The sequence below is a fragment of the Aulonocara sp. 'chitande type north' Nkhata Bay genome, linkage group LG4 (genome assembly GCF_057382095.1).
Source record: "Aulonocara sp. 'chitande type north' Nkhata Bay isolate Kocher_YH1m ecotype deep benthic linkage group LG4, A_spYH_male_GT1.1, whole genome shotgun sequence".
Taxonomy (NCBI): Eukaryota; Metazoa; Chordata; class Actinopteri; order Cichliformes; family Cichlidae; genus Aulonocara; species Aulonocara sp. 'chitande type north' Nkhata Bay.
In genome coordinates, this window is record NC_141347.1 from 9,367,328 (window position 1) to 9,391,357 (window position 24,030).

At 38.9% G+C, this 24,030-nt stretch overlaps 1 protein-coding gene across 3 annotated transcripts; it reads right to left on the bottom strand.

Moving 5' to 3' along the window:
- Positions 1-1,291: 1,291 nt before the first annotated feature.
- LOC147331934 (polypyrimidine tract-binding protein 2-like) lies at positions 1,292-22,530 on the bottom strand. 3 transcript variants are annotated; one of them, XM_086288269.1, is made up of 17 exons: positions 22,414-22,530; positions 21,141-21,162; positions 20,926-20,977; positions 20,465-20,628; positions 19,678-19,749; positions 19,515-19,586; positions 19,243-19,401; positions 17,921-18,031; positions 17,056-17,224; positions 14,730-14,807; positions 13,132-13,244; positions 10,618-10,651; positions 8,215-8,307; positions 7,733-7,849; positions 5,386-5,485; positions 3,877-3,954; positions 1,292-3,138 (listed from the first exon to the last, which is right to left on the bottom strand). In XM_086288269.1, the coding sequence occupies exons 1-17, from the start codon at positions 22,419-22,421 to the stop codon at positions 3,009-3,011; spliced, it is 1,572 nt and encodes a 523-aa protein (XP_086144395.1). In that variant the 5' UTR covers positions 22,422-22,530; the 3' UTR covers positions 1,292-3,008. The 3 variants fall into 3 exon arrangements, with proteins under 3 accessions (XP_086144395.1, XP_086144396.1, XP_086144398.1); XM_086288270.1 differs by lacking the exon at positions 22,414-22,530 and adding an exon at positions 21,618-21,837; XM_086288272.1 differs by lacking the exon at positions 21,141-21,162 and having other exon boundaries at positions 22,414-22,432.
- Positions 22,531-24,030: the final 1,500 nt, after the last annotated feature.

The window sequence follows — 24,030 nt, forward strand, 5'->3', positions numbered from 1 at the left end:
CGGTCAAATGTCGCTTATTTTACTACAGAGTAGGACGAATTGTAGGGTAGCAAACATCGTCGGAAAACACGTTTTCAACACAGCAGGTTACCGGGTGTAATATTTTTCAGCTAAAAAGAAACATGGTCTGACTCCTACCTAACTATATAAAGAGTAACTGAAGGTTAAATGCAGCTAATATGTCCTGTTTTAAGGCAGGCACGTACACCTCCGCTCCGCTGCATCTCAGCGACTATCGGTCTGGCACAAAAGGCACCAGAGCCAGAGTAGGGGCGAGGCGAGCTGGAACAAACCATTTTGGGAGATTGGGGTATCTATACTTTTGTTGTTAAAATATTACATCTCAACCAAGTACTGTATGCTTTCTATATTTTTTGCAGTGTATCACACACACACACACACACACACACACACACACACACACACACACACACACAAAAGACAATATCCTGTACCAAATATTGTCAAAAAAGTAAGAAATCTTTGGGGGTGCTTTGATTCATTTTGGGCACCCCCAGAAATGGGCTAAAACGCCCCTGCTGCCAACACAACAAACCTCATAAAAAAGAATTGGAGAGCCGGCTCTCACTGGTGGGAGTTTGCTCTTCTGATTCACTACAAAGCTGTTAATAGTGACACATCACTATTAACCACTTGTTTCCCAAACCAGAAGACCAAAAAGTAGCCTGATGGTTCTCGACTATTCATGTTTAAATGAACTGGTACCAATATTGCACTTTTCTACCCATACTGTGCACTCAACAGTCACTACACTACTACTCTAAGGTGTACATCACTTCTCTCTCTCACACACACACAAAGCAGGAACAACTGGGGGCTCAGTATCATGCTCAAAGATACTTCAGAACCTGCTCTAGCTCCTGAGTCACAGCTACTCCATGTATGGAAACAAATATTCATGAGATAATACTAAATGGAAATACAATTGAAGACAATTATTTGAGAGTCAGAATGCCAAGGGACTCCGGTGGAATTTCACCCATTTAAAGCAGAAATTTCTTGGATGGTCTGTACCTCACAGCAGGTTGCGTTATTTCTGATTAATCCAAGCACCAAAAGGCTATAAACACAACAGAGGTAAAGCTCTGAGCCTTGTTCTGCTGGAGGTGTCTTCATATTAAAAATAATTTTGTTTTCTATTTTAAATGAGACTGTAGGCAGAACAAATGATGTTCCTTGGAGGTGCAGCGTTTTTTCTCTGCAAGTGTGGTAAGAAGAGAATAGCCAAAAGAGGGAAAAGCTGAGAGAAAGAAGTGAGAGCAGAGAGAAGTGAACAGAGTGAGAGACGTTTATTATAGATAAGGTACAGATGAGAGCAGAGGCCTGAAACTACCCAGACATACACAAACACAATTTTACTTGAGCTGGTTGGTAGAAAAGACGTGTTTAATTTGTGCTAATCTGAATCTTATCACAAAAGAAACTGAACTCAGGTAGAAAATTTACAAGAATCATCTAAAAACGGTCTAAAAATAAACTCTGCAGCTGGAAACAAGATCGAGAGGTGAGAGAAATAAAACCAACTTATGAGGCGACCTCAGCTGAAACAGTGACAAGTTTTGTGCGTCTCACTTTGATAAATAACCACGGACTGTCAAAGAGAACTGAAAGACAAGGTTTGCTTCTTTTTAAAATTAACAAGACATTTTTTCCAAACATAGGTTTACAACAAAAGATTGGCAATCATTACCAATACACATGTTGTTTAAAAACACAACAGTAAAATCAAACTAAAGGCACATGTACTTAGGTCCCGATGGGTTATCCTAATATCAAGAGACCAGAATGACATGTTGAACCCTTGTTTAAACAGATAGCATTAGCAAGAATCCTGTGCATGTGAGTGTGTGCATCCACTTACGGCTGCTTTTCCAATGACTAAGATGGGATTTAAACAGGAAACAGATGGCATCACCTTTGTATCCTTAATATGATTACAATGAGTCGATACATTCTATGTTGTGCTGTGAAGGACATTTCAGGGACATACATGTCCGAAACAAGCATAATTCACTTCAAACGATGACTATCATTCCTACAAATCTTTTTAAAATCATATAGAAAAAAGGTACAATAGACTTTCTAATGTTCTTTAAATGTAGAAACAATTTCCAAAATGATTGTTCAGAGACAGGATAACCAGCAAGAAAGTATGCAAGTGAAGGAAAAAAAAACAGAAATGGTGAAATTCTGACACAATGACTCTTGTGCATTAAGTGTTAAAAACTGTTGTTACACTTGGTGTTTAAACTACATTTTAAAATGACTGGGTGTAGGTAAAGAAACCCCCTCTAAGTAACGAGTGCTTCTAATGTAATACTGGTCATATTTACATTTCTTTCGACTCCTGTATGCCCACTGCTAGATTTCTTTTTCCCTTGAACATGTCATACTTTGGCAATGAACTACATGAGATTTGAAGAAGCGGAACAGTCCAGAAAACATCTTAAAATAACAGACAACCAAAGAGGAGCAGAGACGATGTAAATGGCTTTCAGAACAATGCCAGCCTGATGTTTAAACTGGTATCTGCTGAAAGAGTAGGTGGTTCAGAAAGGAATACATAGAGAAGTGACTCAGACTTCAAAGATAAATTCAGGGAGAGGTCAACTCTGACAGACAGTTCAACACGAAATAAACCACAGACCGCACTTTAAATGAAAACTACCAGTCTGTACTGCTCTAAAGAGGATCTCAACACCAGGTTAGATTTGAAGTCTTTTTCACCTGTAACCCTGGTAAACAAAGATAACACATTCAGCTGGTGTTTAGTTGCTCTTTAACATGTTGTACGGATCAAAGCAGAACTGCCTCTGGGCTGAGACTGAGGTAAGCACTGCTTCTACTGGTTGAGAAAATATATTGTAGTGAAATTCTGATTTTCTCATTTTTTTCACTGAAAACTATTCCAAGGAAATTTTCAAAAAGGGGACCACTGACAGTGACTTGTTGGCTTGTCACAGATCTGAATGTGACAAGGATTTGGATTAGATGGTAGACTTTGAAAAGGAGACTTTCAGATGGTGATTTCCTCCCATGTCGTAGTTGTGAAGATCCATCAGGGCTTGGATCCCTTCCTCAACTGATGACATCTGGATCAAAGCCATCTTACGGTCTCTTAATCGGGAAACAAAGAAAAGTTGAATGTCACAGGGAGCAAGAAAAACATGTTCACTCATGTTCACTTCTTCTTTAACATTACAACTGCCAGAATTTGATAATTTGATTATTTCATTACAGGCTGCAATTTTCAAATATATATTAGAATGTTTTAATAAATCAATCAATAAACAGTTGGAGCTCAGGCTGCTGAGCTCTGGATTTCACTGCTCTGTACAGCCACCAGGTTCTCCATGTGTTCTCTCACACACTCCACCTTCTTTAACGCGCTCTGACACGACTTAGCATCCCACCCACGACCTTTCAATCCCGGAGTAACTATTCATCTTTTATCAATCCATCACATCCAGCTAGCTCTGCCTCATGTCATAGCAATATGCACATCAAAATGTGTGTAAACAATATGTGTTACTAGGCAACCCAACATGTTCTGTTCTTGTTATTCATTAATTTCTATGGGAACAAAATGATGTCCCATTTGATGAAAAAACCCATTATAGGAATGGTTTGGGAATATGAAATGATAGTGTTTTAATTTGACCACAGTTACATAATTTAAAAAATTCCAAAGGGTCAAAATGATCCCCTTGTGGTTCTAGTGTTCTTTTGTAAGTTACCCCAGTGAATTGCATGCTACTTATCTAAAGTGTTTCAAAGTTTACTGCTTTTAACTTAAAGTAGAACGAATACCACTTATAGTGTCTTAAATAACTTCATCCTGAAAAGGTTACTTACTGGAAAAACTTGAAGGCCTTCACAGTCCCTCCACTGTTGGAGAACAGAAGACGCAGGTCATCCTCTCCTACCCCATCACTAAACAGGAAAACAGCAACTGTTATAACCTTGAAGCAAAGAATTATACACTGAACAAAAATATAAATGCAACACCTTTGTTACTGCTCCCATTCCCCATGGGATGGACGTAGAGACCTAAAATTCATTCCAGATACACAATATAACCATCCCTCCCAAACAGTGGTCACAAATCAGTCCAAATGTGTGGTAGTGGGCACATCTGCTATATTGAGATAATCCATCCCACCTCACAGGTGTGCCACATCAGGATGCTGATCTGACATCATGAGTAGTGCACAGGTGTACCTCAGACTGCCCACAACAAAAGGCCACCCTGGAATGTGCAGTTTTTTGCGCTATTGGGGGTCTGGGGACCCAGAACCGGTCAGTATCTGGTGTGACCACCATTTGCCTCATGCAGTGCAACACATCGTCGCATGGAGTCTATCAGATTGTCAATTGTGGCCTGTGGAATGTTGGTCCACTCCACTTCAATGGCTGTGCGAGGTTGTTGGATATTCGTGGGAACTGGTACACGCTGTCGTATACGCCGGTCAAGCACATCCCGAACATGCTCAATGGGTGACATGTCCGGTGAGTATGCTGGCCATGCAAGAACTGGGACATTCTCAGCTGCCATCTGCCCTGAACAATGTGAACCATGATTCATCCGTGAAGCGCACACCTCTCCAACGTGCCAGACGCCATCGAATGTGAGCATTTGCCCACACAAGTCTGTTACGGCGACGAGCTGGAGTCAGGTCAAGACCCCGATGAGGACGACAGGCATGCAGTTGAGCGTCCCTGAGACGGTTTCTGACAGTTTGTGCAGAAATTGTTTGGTTGTGCAAACCAATTGTTCCAGCAGCTGTCTGGGTGGCTGGTCTCAGACGATCTTGGAGGTGAACCTGCTGGATGTGGAGGTCCTGGGCTGGTGTGGTTACACGAGGTCTGCGGTTGTGAGGCCGGTTGGATGTGCTGCCATATTCTCTGAAACGCCTGTGGAGACGGCTTATGGTTGAGAAATGAACATTCAATGCACGGGCGACAGATCTGGTTGACATTCCTGCTGTCAGCATGCCAATTGCACGCTCCCTCATTGCTTGTGGCATCTGTGGCATTTTGCTGTGAGACAAAACTGCACATTCCAGGGTGGCCTTTTGTTGTGGGCAGTCTGAGGTACACCTGTGCACTACTCATGATGTCAGATCAGCATCCTGATGTGGCACACCTGTGAGGTGGGATGGATTATTTCAATATAGCAGATGTGCCCACTACCACACATTTGGACTGATTTGTGACCAGTTTGGGAGGGATGGTTATATTGTGTATCTGGAATGAATTTTAGGTCTCTACGTCCATCCCATGGGGAATGGGAGCAAAAACAAAAGTGTTGCGTTTATATTTTTGTTCAGTGTAAATAATACAATGTGTCCGTGGCTATTTTACCGAATGTTGGAGAGGTGAAGCGTTGCTGAGGGTGGAAAGATGTTCTGGAAGTTTTTCGATCCTGGCTTCTTAAAGCGATGGAGTGGTGAGCCAGAAAAATCTGTGTATTGAAAACAAAATATCCACATCTTGACAAAAACACCTGCTAAAAAGTTTTGCTAATAATTCAATAACCAAATCTAGAAACTACAAACATTTTTAGACTCATGGACTAGGTCAGGGGTTGGCAACCTGCGGCTCCGGAGCCGCATGCGGCTCTTTAGTCCTTATACTGCGGCTCCGCGTGGTTTGGGAAAATAAATTAGAAGTATTTAGCTGAAGTGTGATTTATTTATGTTAGTTCTTTTTTAACTTGTAGTTCTAAATTGGAAGATTACTGTGATATTGAAATATAAAAATAAAATTATATTCTATTATTTTTTCATTGCTCAAAATAAGCGTCACACTCGTGGAAGCCGGTGTACCCGCCGAAACGCCGTGCATTTATCGAGACTTTCAACCCCAGGTAGGCCAATTATGGATCTTCGGATCCACATTATGTCAGCAGCTGTTCTCCACCGTGAACTATGTTAAAAACAAACACCGCTCACGCCTCACAGACGACAGCTTACAGTCCTGCGTAAAGATGAAAGTCCCATTGTAAACATACCACGGCAGACCCGACGATGTTTCCATGAACATGCTTTTCAGCATCTCTTTATTGACCACTTTTCACACACGGTTGCTGTACGCATACAGCCGGCTGTAGCTTTTCAGCTCACAGCCCGACACATAATAACACAACAGCATAGATAGCACAGATGGGTGCTATCTATGCGGGTACCGCTCAGGTGCGTCGCCTGCCCTGCAGCGGCGCTGCAGACCACGCCCCGCCACACACATTAACCAGGTAAAATACATATTTAGGCAGAATTTAACAAATATCTATTTTTCATTTTTCAGCAGCATAGTGCTTTTTTACAATTATTTTTTAAAAGTCAGGTCAAAGCTCCAAAAGCTCCAAAAGCCCAAAGGCGATATAACAGTTTTTGTTTGCTACATGGATCATTTTAGTTCAGCTGGGTGTCTTTCCTTTTGTTATATTTCTTTAAGAGTTCAAAATGTGTTAATTGCATAAATAAAATGTAATTTTCTCTGTAGCACTTCAAGGATTTCATAAGCAACATACCTTAGTTGTTCACACAAAGCATAAAGGTAAAAACAGTATATACAGTGTTATCTTTATTTTAGATGTCAAAAAGTATTTGCGGCTCCCAGTGTTTTCTTTAGCGTGGAAATGGCTCTTTCGGTGTTAAAGGTTGCTGACCCCTGGACTAGGTGAACAATCTTTGAATATGGCATCTGGTTCTCCCAAGCAGGACAGCGCTGCCATTAAGACAGAGAAAAAACTTTCTAGCATCTTAAATTACCTTTATTACATATTGTTTTATGCACTTATGTAACTAGATCAGGCCACAGCTGTTTTTCATCAAATAACAGTTGTTTCAATGTTCTTTATTTAAAATAATGAAGTTGGCGATAGAAGTGTAACATCCAAAGGGGCAAAGTGAGCAAACTTTTTTTTTTTAAGTCAAGTCTCTCCTTTGACACACAATCATCTTTTTGGTATGCCACACAAATTTTGGTAAAGTCAAACATGTGGATCATAAATAACGAGATTTCCATACAGGATTTGTTGGAGTGTAGTGAAGGAAAAAACACAGAGCGTTGGGCTGCAGTGGCGACACCTGTAGGGAGCAGCTATTCTTGATGCAGGGCTTGACACCAGCTTTGGAGTAAGGCTGCAGTTATCACTTATTTTAGTAATCAAGTATTTCATTGATTATTCCATCGATAAATTGGATAAGAAATACTTTTGTCTCATTAATGAGCAATAATAAATATTCAAAGGTGCAAAAACAAAAGTTTTAGAAATTGTAGTGTTTTAAGTTTGTACACTGTTAAAAAATTAAAACAGAATGGCTGTCTCCAGCCTTCAGCCAGTTGTCTAATTTAAACACCAAATTGGATTACATTAACAGTTCATCTGCATGTTTCATTTTAACTTCTGTATATTTCAGTACAACCTTTGTAGCTTTACTGCAGATTTTTCACTGTGTAAAAAGTGGCAGTGGATGCGAGCAGCTGCAAAGTTAGCTTTTCTTCACATCAGAGTTTGTTAAACAGGTGGTTTGATGAAGGTAAGTACCAGCTGTTTCCAGTAAAGGTTTTAATGATGATTACAGGAAAAAGTGCTACTATTTTGGACAAGCCATTATACTGTGGCCTCCCGTGGCTGGGTTAATCCTTTGATACACAACAAGCAACATGAAAGATACTGCCTTGTTGCCTTCCAGGATCATCTTACCTTTAGTTAATAGTTGGTCATCCAGTCCTTCTCTGGGCAAAGCCACAGTCTGGTGTTTGGACAGTGTCACTCTCATCACTTTACCAAACACCTTCTGACCATTCAGGTGACTCATGGCTACAGGTGAGAAATGCAAACCAAGAGAAAAAAAAAAACTTGAAATCTGACAAATGTTGAGAATATGAAATTTTCTGATGCAGTGATTTTGATGATTACTGTACTGTAATCATCAAAATCACTACTCGAGTGACTTTGTACATGCAAATCTCAAGCGCTACAAAAACAAAAGCACATTTCATTTTCTTCATATCAATGAGAATCTTTAACAGAACATTTTTTTCAGTGAAATAATAAATAAATACATTTTTCCTAAAGAGTTCTTCAAAATATGTCAACTAGTGGAACTGGCAAGTTTTCACATTAAGCCTGAAACAGTGATTGTAAAAATACAAGCATCATGCCTTAAATGATCTCAAACTTACCAAGTTGAGCCTGGTTGCCATCTGACAGCTGAATCAGAGCGCTGTCCTTTTTGTTGTAGAGTATCTTTACCCTTTGCACATCACCATAGACCCCTGAAGGTACAGAAAGAAAGAGCGAGAGAGAACGAGCGCGAGCGAGAGAGGGAGATCGATAGGAGAGAAAGAGAGCAGGGGAGAAGAGAAAGAAGACAGATAGAGCAGGAGAGATGGAGCCGACGAAGATAAAAAAAGGAGAAGTGTGAAGGATGGAAGGAATAAAGTTAGTGCTAGAAAGACAAATGAAAAAGATGGAATCTTCCCATTTGACTTCAACTTTAAAGTCAATAAAATGCCTCTGTGAACCTGAGTAGTTTTATATCATGACTGTGAACCAATGAGAAAATCGTGGTTGAGCTTTAGCAATGACACCTGATTGATTATTGAGCAGTGTATGCAGGACTCACAAATCCAGCCTAATAATGCAATTCAAAATGGAAAACTAGACACGGACATGGTCAAAAATACACGTCATTAAACAAATATAGAGTAAACTAAGTCAGGAACATGACTTAGTTAGAACTCAGAACGACTGATATCTTTTCAGTGATTTTGAATGGAGATATTTTGAACCGTGGACATCTTGGAGTTGCAAAAACTAAAAACTAGTTTATATGAGTGTAAAGGCAAGAAACTCTCGTGCTACTCGACAGTCCAATGTGACCTTTGTGACACAACTTATTTAGAGGATTGATTGGCTGCAAAATCCAACTGCAAACTGACTGCACTTGTTTAAAACAAAATCTAGGAAAAGAAGGATAGAAAGAAAAGTAGCGCAAGAATGAGTCTTAATGAGTACACAGGAGTGTCGTGATCAACCTGATTATCAGTAAGGAAGGAAAAAATAAAAAACCACTAAAAGACACATGGTAGCCAAGGCACAAGGAGAAAGACAGCAGAAATCTGCAGGGATGCAATACTTTCTGCTGTGGTCTTTGCTAATAAACTTGAGAGTGGAACAAATATTTATTTTGCCATTTCATCTAAAACAAATTTTATCTCATTTGTGGTCGCTGTGGTGCTCTAACAACGCTTCTATTACTTCTACTGGCTGTAAAACCTTTCAGCACTCACTTTTACAATGAAGCAGTTGAATTACATTTTCACAGGCAGATGTTCAATGTATTTAAAGGTTAGTCCTAAAACAATAGTCAGGTGTTCATATCAACACTGAAACAGGTTCCTAGTCATTAAAAAATCCCTTTCCTAATGCACTTTTAGGGTACAGTTTTAAAATTATAAGAAGAAGAAAAAAATTAGGGTGATTAATGCAAATACTGGTTCAAGCACTGGCTGGCTGGGGCTTGTTCTCCCTGTACCTGCATGGATTTCCACTAAAAAAAAATCCTGCTTCCTCCCACAGTCCAAAGACATGCATGTTAGATTAACTGGTGATTCTAAATGGCCATGGACATTAAAAAAACATTTTCTCTTGTTTTTACTGGTCTGTGTGTGCTGTGGTACGAGAAACATGCAAAACTAAAGATATATCATAAACTGTTAAGCTCAGTCTGAAACCTTGTCAATGCCAGCTACACGTACAGAAGCTGCTCAGCCATGGAAAACCATGCTGTGAAGCTCCTGGTGGACAGTTTTTGTGTTGATGTTAATGGCAGAGGATGTTTGGGTCAGCAGAGCATTAGTGACCCCTCTCTGTACCTTTACTTTACTTTTACGATTTGAATTATTGCAACATCACCATTTTATTTTTGTACCATGCTCCAATTCAATGAGTTCTTCCACAAATTGCAGACTGCATGGCTAGATGTATAATTTTATACTCCTGTGGCAAAGAGTCAAAACACACCTAAATTTTAAGATTCCCCATACTTTTGTCCATATACCATACATTTTTTCCATGCTCAGTATGAACAATTAAAAGCTCTCTCAGTGTTCACAGAGACACCCGACTATTGACTTGAAAAAATTCTTAAGTTGAAGAAAATATGGTGCAGTATTTTAGATACATATATGCAGTTGACAGTTTGGCTTTTTCGTCTTTCTGCAATCGTACATGTAAAAAGAAAACACCAACAACAAAAAACCAAACAGAAACTTGTCTTTTGACTGAAGGCCTGCTACACCAACTGTGGACCAGGCAGAGTTCTTATGCGTTATAGGGTATATATGTAAGTGGTTTTGGTGTCTTGAGTTTAGAGATAAGCTGACCGAATGGACAATCTGTCAGACTCACTGCACTTTTAATGTGGTGACAGAAGTATATTTGAACTCTTGAGTACACAATATAATAGAGAAAGGCTTGGAAATACAGGAAGATACAGAAGTCCACGACATCACTGAAGAAAGTGAACAAAACTTGATTAACAGAGAGAGATATACAGATAGAATAGTAGAGGTTGAACATACCGAAGAGGGTAAAGAGACTTTGAGGCGTGACCATCTTTAGAGAGAGAGACCGCAGAGCAGAGGACAGGAAGAGGAGGAGCAGAGGAGGAGGAAGAGGAGAGACGAAGGTAGAAATCAGACCGCCCAGCGTTGGACGAGGGGTGGTGGTTTCCATGATGGTGAGGGGTGGAGCAAAGATGAAGGCCATGGGGGAGTGGGAGTTTCGGAGAGGAGGAGGGTCAAAATGGCAAAACCAAATTGGTTTTAGATCAGAGTGAGAAAAGTGAAGAGTAAAAAGTGAGAAAGGAGGCAAAATAATTCAGGGCAAATGTAGATGATTGGTTAAGAGAAGTGTGCGGCAGTAAAGAATGGATGGCCACATGGAGAGAAAATAAATGTGTGAAGGGGGAGCAGAGGAGGGAAAAAAGGAGGCAGGGAAAGGAGAAAGGAGGAGAGGAGGACAAAAACCAAAGCAGAGGTCAGTAAACAGAGCATCAGTGGAATATCAACGGAGTCTGATTGATTGCTGGCTGGATTTCAAACACACAGTCCAGTTTTGTTTACACACATATGCAAACATTTCTTTCGGAATGCATTTAACAGCGAAGAAAACAAAACAAAACAATGGAAGGCAGGTAGAATAATAAACAAAAAAACAAAGAGTGAGTGGAAGAGTGAGCAGCAGGACACATCAAACCAAAAGGACACAGTACCATGAAGCAGATGGCTGGAGGCATCGAGCACCACAAGAACCACCATCCATGTCTGGCAGATCAAACTGACAAGTGTGGAGGAGCTTTATACAAACAATGGAGCTAGACCACTTAAATGCAAAGCAATAAATTATTCATTCAAACATTACTAGGGATGCACCAATCCAAGGCAATAACACCTGTAATATACCTGCTAATACGGAGTACTGATCCAATAGTCCGCTAGTACTAAAATACAAAGCTGTTTCCATCCCTCTGAGGAGGAGATTCGGAATCATTGTTTGTAAAAGCAAACTACAATGAAAGAATGCATTTGTGTCATTTAAGCTCAGTGTGACACTACTGTGATGTCATTAATGGTCACACTGGTTTCTCATTGGCCCGCTGTCACTGATACCTAATATAGCTTTCAGAGTCATGACTGGCATTGGGTCGGCGCATTCCCATGTACGGCAATTTAAAACCAGGACGATCTAAAAAGCTATTCATAAAAGAACATGTATTCATTTTACAAATTTCATCCTATTTTAAAAAAAAAAATCTAACATTTCAAATAAGTCCTTGTGTCATCACTATAAGTAGTCCAACCCTGGAACAAGATCCTCTGTGTTAACAGAGGCCATTGCCAAAACAAGGGTGTCAGTTTGTCACATTTTACTACTACCAAAATTAGTCGAAAAATTTTAGAATGTTCAAGATGGATGAAAGCTTTTTTTAAAGTTTTGCTCATTGTCTGGGACTTCTTTTACTATGAAAACTGGAAACTCAAGTCTACTGTGTTAAGACAGCTAAAATCCATCCATACATTTGATGACAGAGTTGAGAAAGAATGAGCAAGTGACTGAAAAACATCACTTGGGTTCAACACTTACAATATGAAGAATGGCCACACCACACCCAAACACTACTTAACAAATGGACTGTATTGAGCAGACTCCCAAGTGTATGTGGAAGTTGCTGCTCTCAAGCGGATTGGTCACCAGAGAAAACTGTGTGCTCTTATGAAACGGTCAGGATACAGCTCCTGCACTAAGGGTAGAAGTGTGAAACCACTATTTTACTAAGAAGTCCATTTCAATACAGAGAGGGACAAAGACAGACAGAGAGAGAGGAAAAGAGAAGGAGTTTGATAGAGAGATGGAACACAGAAAAAGATAACAGGTACAGAAGATACTGGAAAAACAGATGACAGAATAGTTGCACATTTACACTTAGAAAATTAACAAAAACTTGAAAGACTAAATAGAATGCTATGATAAAAAATATACAAGTATGCAGGTGTTTATTACAGAGAAACCTCTCACCATCTGACAGACACAATGGGATCAAACATGAAGTAGTTGAAAATATTTTAAGACAGTAAAATTTAGGACTTGTGATGGGTCTTGGAGAACAAAATCAATCTGGAGATTCATCTCTCTCTCACACAGACACAAAAACACACATATACAGACACACACACCCTCACACCACTCCCTAACAGTCATTCCTGAATCTGAGAAAGTTCTTGAAAACAAGATAAATTGGCCAATCCACACTAAAGGCCAATCCACACTGGACAATTTAACTGGGGAAAAAAGTTTTGGTGCTAAGTGAAGAAAACCCTGAAACAGCTTAGGGGTCAAGACGATGTATTATACTTTAGCTAAGTGGAGGAAGATATGGGAAAAATTTAGCACACAAAAGACATAGCACACATCCAACCACAGCCCACACAGGAATTTACACTACTACCAACCTCAGCAGCATCCAACAATTCAAATAAGTGCATTTTACAGAACTTAAAAATATTACTTTAACATTATGCACATGGTTTGTGTACCTCTTCATTTAGGTTGGATGCCAACAGGACCCCTGACACTCCTGATCCTGATAGAGCAACGCGACCTGCAGCTGCTGCTGCCGCTGCTGCCGCACTCAGAGGGCTGATGGCTCCTGTTCGGAAAGCACAAGAGAAGGCACATCTCAGAATTAGACACTAAACTACAAAAACTAGAAACACCAACACACTTGTTTATTGTCAGCTAACTGCATGAAGCATTGGCAGGGCTATTATTTTTAATCAGTTTAACAGATTCTAAATGAAAGAACTACTGTGATCTGAAATGCGAAATATGTAACAATTCCTCAAATGTGATAAAGAAAAAAAGACATGAAAAGAAATCAAAATGGACAACCTAACCAATTCAGGGTAGGGTCTGACATGATTGAGGTTATTGGTGGTATGACAATTGCCATTTAACTTTAGCTATCTCAACTTTAAAAAAAAAAAAAAGGAGTACTTGTTGGCACTACAGAAATGAAAGGGAACGGTCACCAAAGTGAACATTACCTGCACTATACCATTTAACATTTTTGCTTCTTCTCTATAGAGGTAAACCACATAGAGAAGCAGGGCTTCCAGTAGAAAAGCTGTTAGCCCCATAACCTTCAAAAGTCAACATCATTCATACAGCAAAGAATGATCAAGGCTGCTGTAATCTGTAAATGGGGAACATATGTGGATGGATAACAGCTAAACAGTTAAAACAACAGTAAATAATATAAGTTATTATTGAGTTGTTTGTTTGTTTTTTTAATTAACCTTTAAAGCTTTTTCCAAGTTGCTTTTATTTCATACCCAATAAAAATATGCTAGTGGATACAGGTAACAGCTGTAACTGTACAGCTGGGGGAAGGTGTAGCTGTCGACAACAATGAAGCACACATAACATTCCCCCCCCCCCAAATCTCACTGCATTCAACTAACAGGGCCATTTGAATCAACACAGATTTACACTCTCAACAAAGACCCCTCATTTTAAAACATGGGGAAGAAAAACAACCATGAGCAAAGTTTTCACACATCTGACTGAATATTATTTCTATATTTTTTTTTTACAAAAATCAACAGCCATAACATACAACCTGCATTTAAACCATTTAAGTGTTTTGGTGAACAGAACAAGTTAATCTACAAAGAGAAATTCTTCAAGACTTCAAAACGCAGCAATCTTTAAATCTCTGAAACTCTCAGTATTGCTATTAAATTAAGCTGAAAAAGCACAGTTTAAACAGTTCAGCTAATTTAACACAACCTATACATATATTTAAATATTAAAAATAAGATTAAAAAAGCTCATAAAAATAGTTCAGGTTAATCAATGCCAGCACATTATTGGGAAAAAACATTTATTATGTGATGAACTATAATAATACAGGGAACTGCAAAGAACCCAAGTGTTTACAAGATGGTAAACAGCAGTTTCTTAAGGCCACTATTTGCCTCATTTATATATTTAGTTCCAAAATCAACCGACCTATTTCGTAACCACTATTCTTTTATAGTAATCATAGCTGGACATGACAGGAGACAGGGCAGCAGTAACAGAGGCAGAGTCATGGAAAAACAAAAATAAGAAAAAAAAAAAGTATAGGTACCTCCACCCTGGGAGAGGGAGAGAGAAGATGAGTAACCTCCTCCACTAGAGTAGGAAGCTAGTGCTCCAGATGGGGTACCTACAAGACAATAACAGCTAGATTTATACCACACAACACTTAGCTAACCTAGCACCAAAGAGTACAAATATCACAAAAATCCATACTGGCCTAAATAACAGTATTATATTTAATGAGTTATTACAGTCAATAAGTAAATATTTATCGAAAACTACTCAGATAGTGCATGTCAGATACTGCATCGTCACCAGATTAGAAGAGACAAAATTAACATTAAAAAAAGAACTCTGTGCTTAAATGAGATCTAAGATATATCAGCATTACAGCACGGCTGCAATACACCAGCAACCTGTAAGCTGACACCTCACAAAAAGAGGAACAGAGATGATTTATGTACAAGTAGAATGACCAGAGACAAGTTACGGACATCCAAAAGTCAGTATACAAATGGTGTCATTTGCTATGAATAACGTGTACTTGTCTAAGAAAAGAAACTTGCTTCTCAAATAAAATATAACAAACTGACCCACAGCTACAACCTGATGGAAATAAATGCAAGTAAGATCTCTTTTGCTTCAAAGATGGAAGATACTTCTCTATGTCTACAGTTTAATTTGTAGCTACTACAACAAACTTGTAATCTTGTAATGTAAGCTTGTAAGAATTTGTGTCGTTTGCCGCAACTATATTTGGCAACAAGCATTATGCTTCCCAACCATAAGCAGTTCGTTGAGATGACCCGGTGCACCTACTGTACTGACCCAGAAGACGCATATTTAGGAAGCCTGTGAGAAAAATAAGCTTTCAATATCCTGTATAAACAGCAAAATGACTAATGTGCACTACACTGCAAAAAGCTGGGTCTGTTTGAAAGTCACACTCTTGATTGGTTGATCAATTCAAATACTTGCCCCTTCCTAATACACAATACAGTAACAAAGTTGATTGTTTTGCAGAATATATTCAGAGTGATTAATGAATAACATTAATGTAAAAGGGAAGAGCACAAGGGCAGTAGAAACGAACACCAAGTTTATGAAGACAATAACACGAAAAGTTGCTTTTGTGTCTGATACTGCATAAATTGCAAAAGTATGAAGTATTGCACATTTCTAACTGACTCCCATGCACCATCAACGACTTGTGCAATATATTTCTTTGTAACGGTTTCGTGCTAGACTTTATCAGGCTAAAGAGGACAACTCATAATATTACCCAGAAACTTTAAACACCCCAGACCAGACCCTAGCACCAAGTCAGTTATACTTATGGGATATTGATCTGGTCAGGTAAATAGCAAAGGGCAAGGCTAATCAGGTACAGCTGCTTTGGTGTTAATGAAAGTAACAACAGGTGCACTAGTGGGGCAACAATGTGACAAGAACGGTTTACAAGTAGGGACCACTGACAAGTTTTCCTCTTTATCTTTTCTAATGTTTTTTAACTAGTTTTGCATTTTGCTATTATCAGTGTCTCTACTGGTAGCGAGACGCTACCAGCGATACCTAGCTCCTACAGAGATTGGACAGGTATTCCAACTCCTCCAGTATGGCACATCGATACGTGCCACGGCCAGAAGGTTGACCTCCAGGAGACCAGTAGTGTAAATTTCCAAACTGACCAAACAAGAGAAACAGACTTCACAAGGGTGGCTTAGGGTCCAGTGTTCTCTAGTGGGCCCTGGACTCACTGCCTGGCACTGTGGAGCCCGACTGGCATTTGCCACAGAATACCAGAATTGGCAGGTCAACCACTTGCGCACTGTGTTTTTCAGAGATTAGAAAAAGCAGGTTCATCATGAGCACATGTGAACGATCTGAAAGGGTCTGGAGAATCCAATGAGAACTTTATGCTTCCAGTTGGATGGTCATAATTGTCTGGGGAGGCATACACATGAAGGGACCCACACATGTCTGCCAGATCATTTATTCACTTTAATTTTCAAAGTTAATTTTAAATGCATCCCTCTGTAGGTCAAACAATCTATTTACTTGCATTTATTGGCCTTTATTGATTGATTATTATAATGACTAACTGCATTCTTTATTCTCTATTCTTAAATACACAAACGAATACAGAGCGGAAAGGATTACGACATATTCAGTGTAACTGTAATAATGTGTCGGTAAACTGGCTTCAAATTCACTTCCTTAAATTGACCCATGACTGGCAAAAGAATTTCTTTGTGGATGTGTTCCATCTAAAGCAAAAAAATGGAGTTATGAACGTGACAGTACAGGGTTATGGATAAATGGAGGGACAGATAAGTTGATGTTTGATAGATGGATTCAGGAGGTGGTCTATTTACCCAGTAAAGAATGATCCTTGTTGGTTGACTCTCCATCTCCTGTAGGAAGATCAGGCCTGGTGTAATCTCGACTCTTATCATTGTTGTATTTGACGTTAACGTTGACCAGTTTACTGAAGTCTATCCGCAGAGTACAGCATGAGTTATAGATGTTCTGTCCATCCAAAGACTGAAGTAAAAGGAACAAAAGAGAAATAAAAGCTTGTACAATAGTCTCCAAAAGTTGATTCTGTTCATGCAGTCAATGTTGTGGTATCAAATACTGAAATTTTTTTAAGATGTCAGACGAAATCAATAGAGCAAAGCACTTCCTAACTCATATTTTGAGGTCAGTACCAGATTATTATTTTTATTAATAACAACAACAACAACAACAATAACAACAACGACAATGTTGTACAACTGTATTTTGGTACATAGATGGCGACAGATAGAAAGACAGATCTAAAGCCTACAGAGATATACTTTAATAACCCTGGAGAAAAGAAAGTGTTAGACACTGTTGCTACTCTGTCAGCATGTAGTGGCTCAACACATTAAGCATTGTTTTTTCTGGTTTTGTCAGCCATTTATGCATCTGCCTGCATACTTTATTTGCGCTTCTACAACAATGGGAAGGCAAAGACCTATTGCAGTGTAACTAGGAAGGATTCAGGGCTATCTGATCCAGCCCTTACTATATGCTTTATCGAAATTAAAGTTTTAAGCCTAATCTTAAAAGTAGAGAGGATGTCTGGCTCCTCAATTAAAACTGGAAGCTGGTTCCACAGAACCAAGAATCCTGGAATCTGCTTCCCATTCTAATTCGAAATAAGTAAGTCTGCATTCTGAGTGTTAGCTCCAGTTTGTGTATTTGTGGCCCCACCAGTTTAGCTTGCTGTGCATTGACGGGGTCACTGAACTGCAGAAGAGCCTGGAATTGGTTGTTCTTGGTGAAGGTTATAATCTTCATTACGGTCCCAAACTTACTGAAGATCTGAGAAGAGGAAAAGAAAAGAAAAAAAAAACAAACAAACACCATAAAACCATGAGCAGCAAACTTAAACTGAGTAAGGTTCACAATTTTTTCTTTTTTTTAAATGTATTTTGAGGTCTTTTTACCCCTTAATTGTAATGATGGACAGTGGAGACAAGAGACGAAAGCTGGGAGAAAAACCACGTGCAAAATGTACAGTAAATGGCCTCGAGGCAGATCAAACCCAGGATTCTGTATTAAGGCTATATATAGGTCACATGCTCAACCCAGTGAGCTAAACCAGTGTCCCACCAATTAGATTTGTTATGATAACAGTTTCAAACTATATAGACAAATGACTAGTCAGCAAAAACAGCTTTTGAAAAGTCTTATGGGGATGATGATCAATGTGGGGATGCACCGATTCATTTTTTTCCAGATAACATCCAATACGTTGGCTGCGGACATCTGCCAATGCTGAGTATGATGCGATACCAGTTTTAAATTAAGTCGCTATCCTGCCTACATAGTGCTACCAATTACAGTCACAGTAATTAATGCTTTTTCTTCTCACAGACACTTGAAGTGTGGCACTGCTAAAGATCTGGAGGCAAATAATATGAGTGAGTTGACAACATCATGTTATGTTACCATAATAAAAGCTTCCCATGAAGTGTTAAACCAAACCAATGTCCTTCACTCTGGGACCTGATGTAATGCCTCTACGAAAGAATATAATAGGAGTGAAAGTGAACGAGGGAGACAAAGTGAGAAAAAGCAAAGTTGTGTCATCCTATGTTTTCAGTCATGTCAGGTCACTCTAACCACAGTTTACAGTTGAGCAAGAAAACTTTGTTGGCAATGAGAAATGCATCCAAACTGCTGCTGCTTTGTATAACTGAGGTTAGCTTTATGCTACCTTAGCTCTGCAGCTAGCTGTTGGATAGCACACAAACACAGAATTGAAAGGAAGGACTCAAACTATAGATCAGTCCATTGTCATGACATCTTGTCGCTTTGAGTGCTCAGTAGAAAAGCGCTATATAAGAACCAGTCCATTTACCATTTTTACCATCCAGTTTTGGGGTCAGTACTGGATATCTGATCGAAATATCGGATATATGCACCCTTAGTTTATTTCTGTGCTCTTTTTCTGACCTGTAGTCCAAACATCAGAAAATACCAGACTGTGAATATCAAACATAATGCCAAATTTAGTATTCATGTTTTACCTGTTGTAGAACATCTAATGTGACAGGATAAAACATGTTGTCAATGATAATTCGCAGGACAGGGCTGGGGGGTGGAGTTAAGTCCAAAACTCCTGGGTCAGAGGACGGAGAGCTTCCATCCTGAACTGCTGACACTGCCTGCAGTACTGCCTGGGCCCTCTGAATGGAAAGAGAAAAGACACAACAATATAAGGTGATTTAAGATTAATTCATCGAGGACTGGGTGAAGGACAGTCTTTAGTGTACAAATACAAATAAATAAATCCATCTACCTGGTTAAGAGCAGAGTCTGTTTTCAGTTCCTTATGGTTGGAATACTGGATGAAGACTGGAGTATTTCTGACCTGAATACAATACAAATCCACATATTAGTTACTAAGAATTAAAGCAACAGCGGAAAACATTAATGCTTATAGAAAAGGTTGTACTTCAGACCTGTGGTGTGACAGCTGTGTAGTAGTTCACCATAGTTACAGCAGCTTCCTCTGTGCCCAACTCAAGAAAAGCCTGGAAAGGTACACCATGTTCAACTTTTGAAGAATGATAATGCTACAGTTGAGGTGACAAAAAATCCAGGAAAAAATTAACACAAATGGCTAATTTCACAGAGCATCAATAACACCAATGAAAGCCCCCGGGGAACAGACACAGTCTCACTGAATTTAATGAACTAGTAAGTCCACCTGTATTCATAACTGGCCAGACGCTCATTCAATATAGGAATGAATTTTTGGGGGGGAAATAAACTCTGCTCACCTTATGTTAGTAATGGCTTTCCGTGACTAAAATAATGTGAGAGCTTTTTTTTCTAAATTTGCTGTATTAGAATAGAATAGAATAGAATTCAACTTTATTGTCATTGCACATGCACATGCAAATATTAGCATATTTTGATAGAGAAACGTAACTGTTACAAGAGTACTCGCTAGGAAAGTTTTGTCCTTTCAACATTTGCTTTTGGGGGTAAAGTGATAACTAGTATTATCTTCTTTTGCAGTTTACAATGTAAAATCATCTATTTACAGTATTCAGTTCTTGGATTCTGACAAATCACACCACTGCTGTTGTGACACCTTTGGAATAAGGGAGCGGCTGAAAATAGCCTTTTTTCCTTGCATTAGGCCCAGTGCATAATAGTTAATTTCCCATTCTGTGTAAAAGTTGAATGTTTTATTTTCCATCCTAGCACTAGCCGAAACGAGAATATTTCACTGTAGCTCACCTGGTTTTTCCCCTTTAGCATCAGTATATTGGTGACCTTTCCAAAGGGCAGCCCCAGAGCGATGACTTCAGTCTCTGACACCTCATTGGGAAGTTTTCTGATGTGGAGGACTCTGGAGGGAGGTGATTCGTCCAGGCGTTGTTTCTTACTGTCACTGCCATTCGCTGAATATGCACATATAGACAAACATTAAGGATCAATAGCTTTTCATATCAAACCACACAGTTTGGGTCATGTTATTGGGCATACTTGTTCACTGACACATTTTCAAGGATCACTGTAACAAAGAAGTAAGAACAGAACTATTATGAACTTGTAATGTGAAATCATGACTTGACAGAGAAAAGAAATATTGGGAACCGTTAGCACTGAATTGATCTTTTAGGTCACGTATCATATGCACGTAAAACACTTTTTAAGGAGGTGCTTGTGGGTTCCATTCAAGCTACAACTGAACTCACCAGTCATAGAGTTGGGGCTGCTACCGTACATGTTGAGCTCATCTGAGCCTCTCTAGTAAAACAAGCAAAAAAAGAAAAAAAGTTAAAATTTCTATGTTCAACAAAATCTGAAAGGTATACAAAGAAAAATCTAAAAGATCATGTCAAACAGTCAGGGAATACATCATTGTTAAGAGTAGAGGGAAAAAAAACCAAAACTCAGCAATACAACTTACTTTCACACCAACCGCAACATCACTGCCAAAAACAAATGGGAAAAGAGATTAAGGATAAACTGCAAATCTCGTGAGCACTGAAACAATGTAATTGTTCTCATAATTAAAACCAAAATTGAAGTATTGCTTAGTAAAATTGGAAATGATTATGTTGCTGGTGAGAATTTAACTTGTGTTCATTTATTACTGTCGATACTTTGGAGCTCTGATGACTGCACAGATACAACTATCAATGCAGTCTGTAAAACAACTGATTTTCTTATTTCAGAGCTTTAAGTAGAAACTGTACCGTCTAGGCGAGTAACAAAAATGACAAAGTATATGTCGTTTTGGTGCCAATATTCCCTTAAATCATATTACTATTGGAAGAAAAACAATACAGATCACATTTGTTCTGTTTCAACACACCCACCAACTTTACAGCCTGCTTTGAATATGGCCATATTTACTAAACTGATATACGTTCCTCTTACACACCTTTCGTTTATCCATTTTCTTTCCAAATGTACAGTCCGAGCAGTATGAGCACCTGATACTGATGCTAAAGTGTTTTAAAACAAACCTAAATCCAAAAAACCGCCTTTATTTATTGCATTATTTTGCATATAGTTAACTGCACAAACTGTTGTGCGACGCACTCTCACAGTGAAATAATAATATATATATTTTTAAACCCTTAATGTACAATACCCCGACAGAGGTGAGTGTAGCATACATTATTCCAGACAAAGGAGCCTGCTTTCAGTTAATGCGCGAGCAGCTCCAACTGTCAAGTCATGTCGGCTTTGACATGATTCATTAACGCCGGGTTAACTAATCGCTTATTAAAATTGTAATAACTGACAGTAATAGTCGCCAATGCCATGAAACCACTTACATTGATTCCACTGTTACCGGCAGCTTTGTTAATGTAGCAAGCAAACGTTCAATTTTATTTTACACACAAAACAATGCATTATTACGTCGAAACGCATAAGTGTCTTAATCTAACTAGGTTGTTAACACGAGGCATTACCATTACGTTAGAAAAAGACACATAAAACATACTGCTGAATAATGCTCCCCACACAATCAAGACATTTCAGTAATACATTTCGTGACGTTAGCTAGCTAACGTCGTGCACTTCGCTTTATACAGCTTCACGATTTGCAGGGGAGCTAACATTTAGCCTGTGTCAAACCGAGCAGGGGAAATGCTTTATTCTGAATACGGCCCACGCATAGCTGTGGAGGGCACACCCAAAAGCACCAGCTGCAACATAAATACATTTACCCGTCCATTGCAGCTCTTTGTCCTCTTCTGTCTGTTGATATTTCTGTACTCTTCGATGCGGACACTCTAAGCAAAATGGGCGTTCTTCTTCTTCTTCCTCTTCGTGTCTTTTAAGGGTGAACAACAGTAACATCAGGTGCTTTACTGCCAACCTTTGCTGAGGAGGGGAAAGGGAGATCGACTGTAGAATTTTAGAGGCTGCTTGAAACTGGCTCCAAAAGCAAATGAATCTCTACAGACTCATATGCTTGAATTATATTTATGTTAAAATCCCTGCGTAGGATAAAACATCAAATCATGAGCAAATAATTTCATTTCACAGACACACTGCCACTTGCACACGGAACAACCCAGTCCTGCAGAAGTCTACAACATGCTTGTGAGAGTGTCTGCTTGGTGAGCACTGCAGCAGACTCCAGCTCTAACAGGCAGCTATGCTCTTAATGCTGAATTCCGGTGGTAAATTGGTGTAATTTTTGACAATGATATGAATATATGCCCCTGTGCACCTGCAAAAAGGCCCAGCACGGACCAGGTGTCAGAGGTGAGCATCGCCTTCACATCATAATCAGTCAGATCCTTTACAGTGGAATGGATAGGGATATAAATTACAGAAATGACTATGTCTGTTTGTGAAGCTACTTGTGGATCATATTGTACTGTGTTCTCTTGACAGACATAGCTCCTACTTGAACGTTTGTTTTGTCTTCCTGAACAGACAGACACAAGCATATATTAGGGATGTCTTTTTTAAAACAAACAAACATCAGAACTAATAAATCTGCTATATATGGGATGATTTCTGAAAAATTACCAGAGCACAGCAGGATGATGAGGCGAACTGTTTGTTTTGGGGGTTTTTTGTTAAAAAGTAAAGCTGAAAGAAAAAGAGTGTGCTAGCAGGACATAGTGAAAAATAGTCAATTTCAGCTTCTAGGGTGAGATGAATTTCCCACGGACCACCAGAGTGGCAAGGTCAAAGACTCATAAAAAAACATTTAAATGTGCAGATTTATAGCGAAGAACAAGCGCTTTTCTAAAATATCTAAAATGTATTTTATACAACCCCAGTTTCATGAAGTGAATGAAATCTTTTAAATGAATATTGTTCTTAGTTAGTCTAGTTAACGATCATGTTAAAATATTTTTTAAGGGTGATAAGGGACTAATATTAGTAAGAGAACAAAGCACATTTCCTAGTGCAAAAAAGAGGAAATCTAAAAAAAAAAAAAAGTGTTTCCCAAAATAGTGATTTTTAGCTTCTTGAATTGATGAGGAAAAGGTGACAATGTTTTTCCTGAATTTAATGCTACATTTTAAAAAGAAACTAACCAAATACTCAAGGGAAATATTTTCAAACCATTTCAAAGGTTGTTTCAAAATGTTTCAGCAACAAAAAGCTTCCAGCCTAACTAAACTCAGCCACGGAATTCTTACCGTTCACAGAAATTAGAGGTAAAGTGTCTACTAACCTCAAACTTAGTATAATCTAACCAGCCCAGAATGTATGTTGTTTACATGCACTAGTGCAACTTTCATGAATATATATGAATATATAGGAACAATAATATTACCTAATATCAAAAACACAACAAAGCTGTACTTAAATATTTGAAT

Coding starts and splice junctions, on each gene's coding strand:
- LOC147331934 (XM_086288269.1), bottom strand. Junction 19,402..19,514: donor CAGACTCTGCTCTTAACCAG/GTAGATGGATTT, acceptor CTTTCCATTCAG/AGGGCCCAGGCAGTACTGCA. Junction 3,139..3,876: donor AAGGCCTTCAAGTTTTTCCA/GTAAGTAACCTT, acceptor TTCCCGATTAAG/AGACCGTAAGATGGCTTTGA.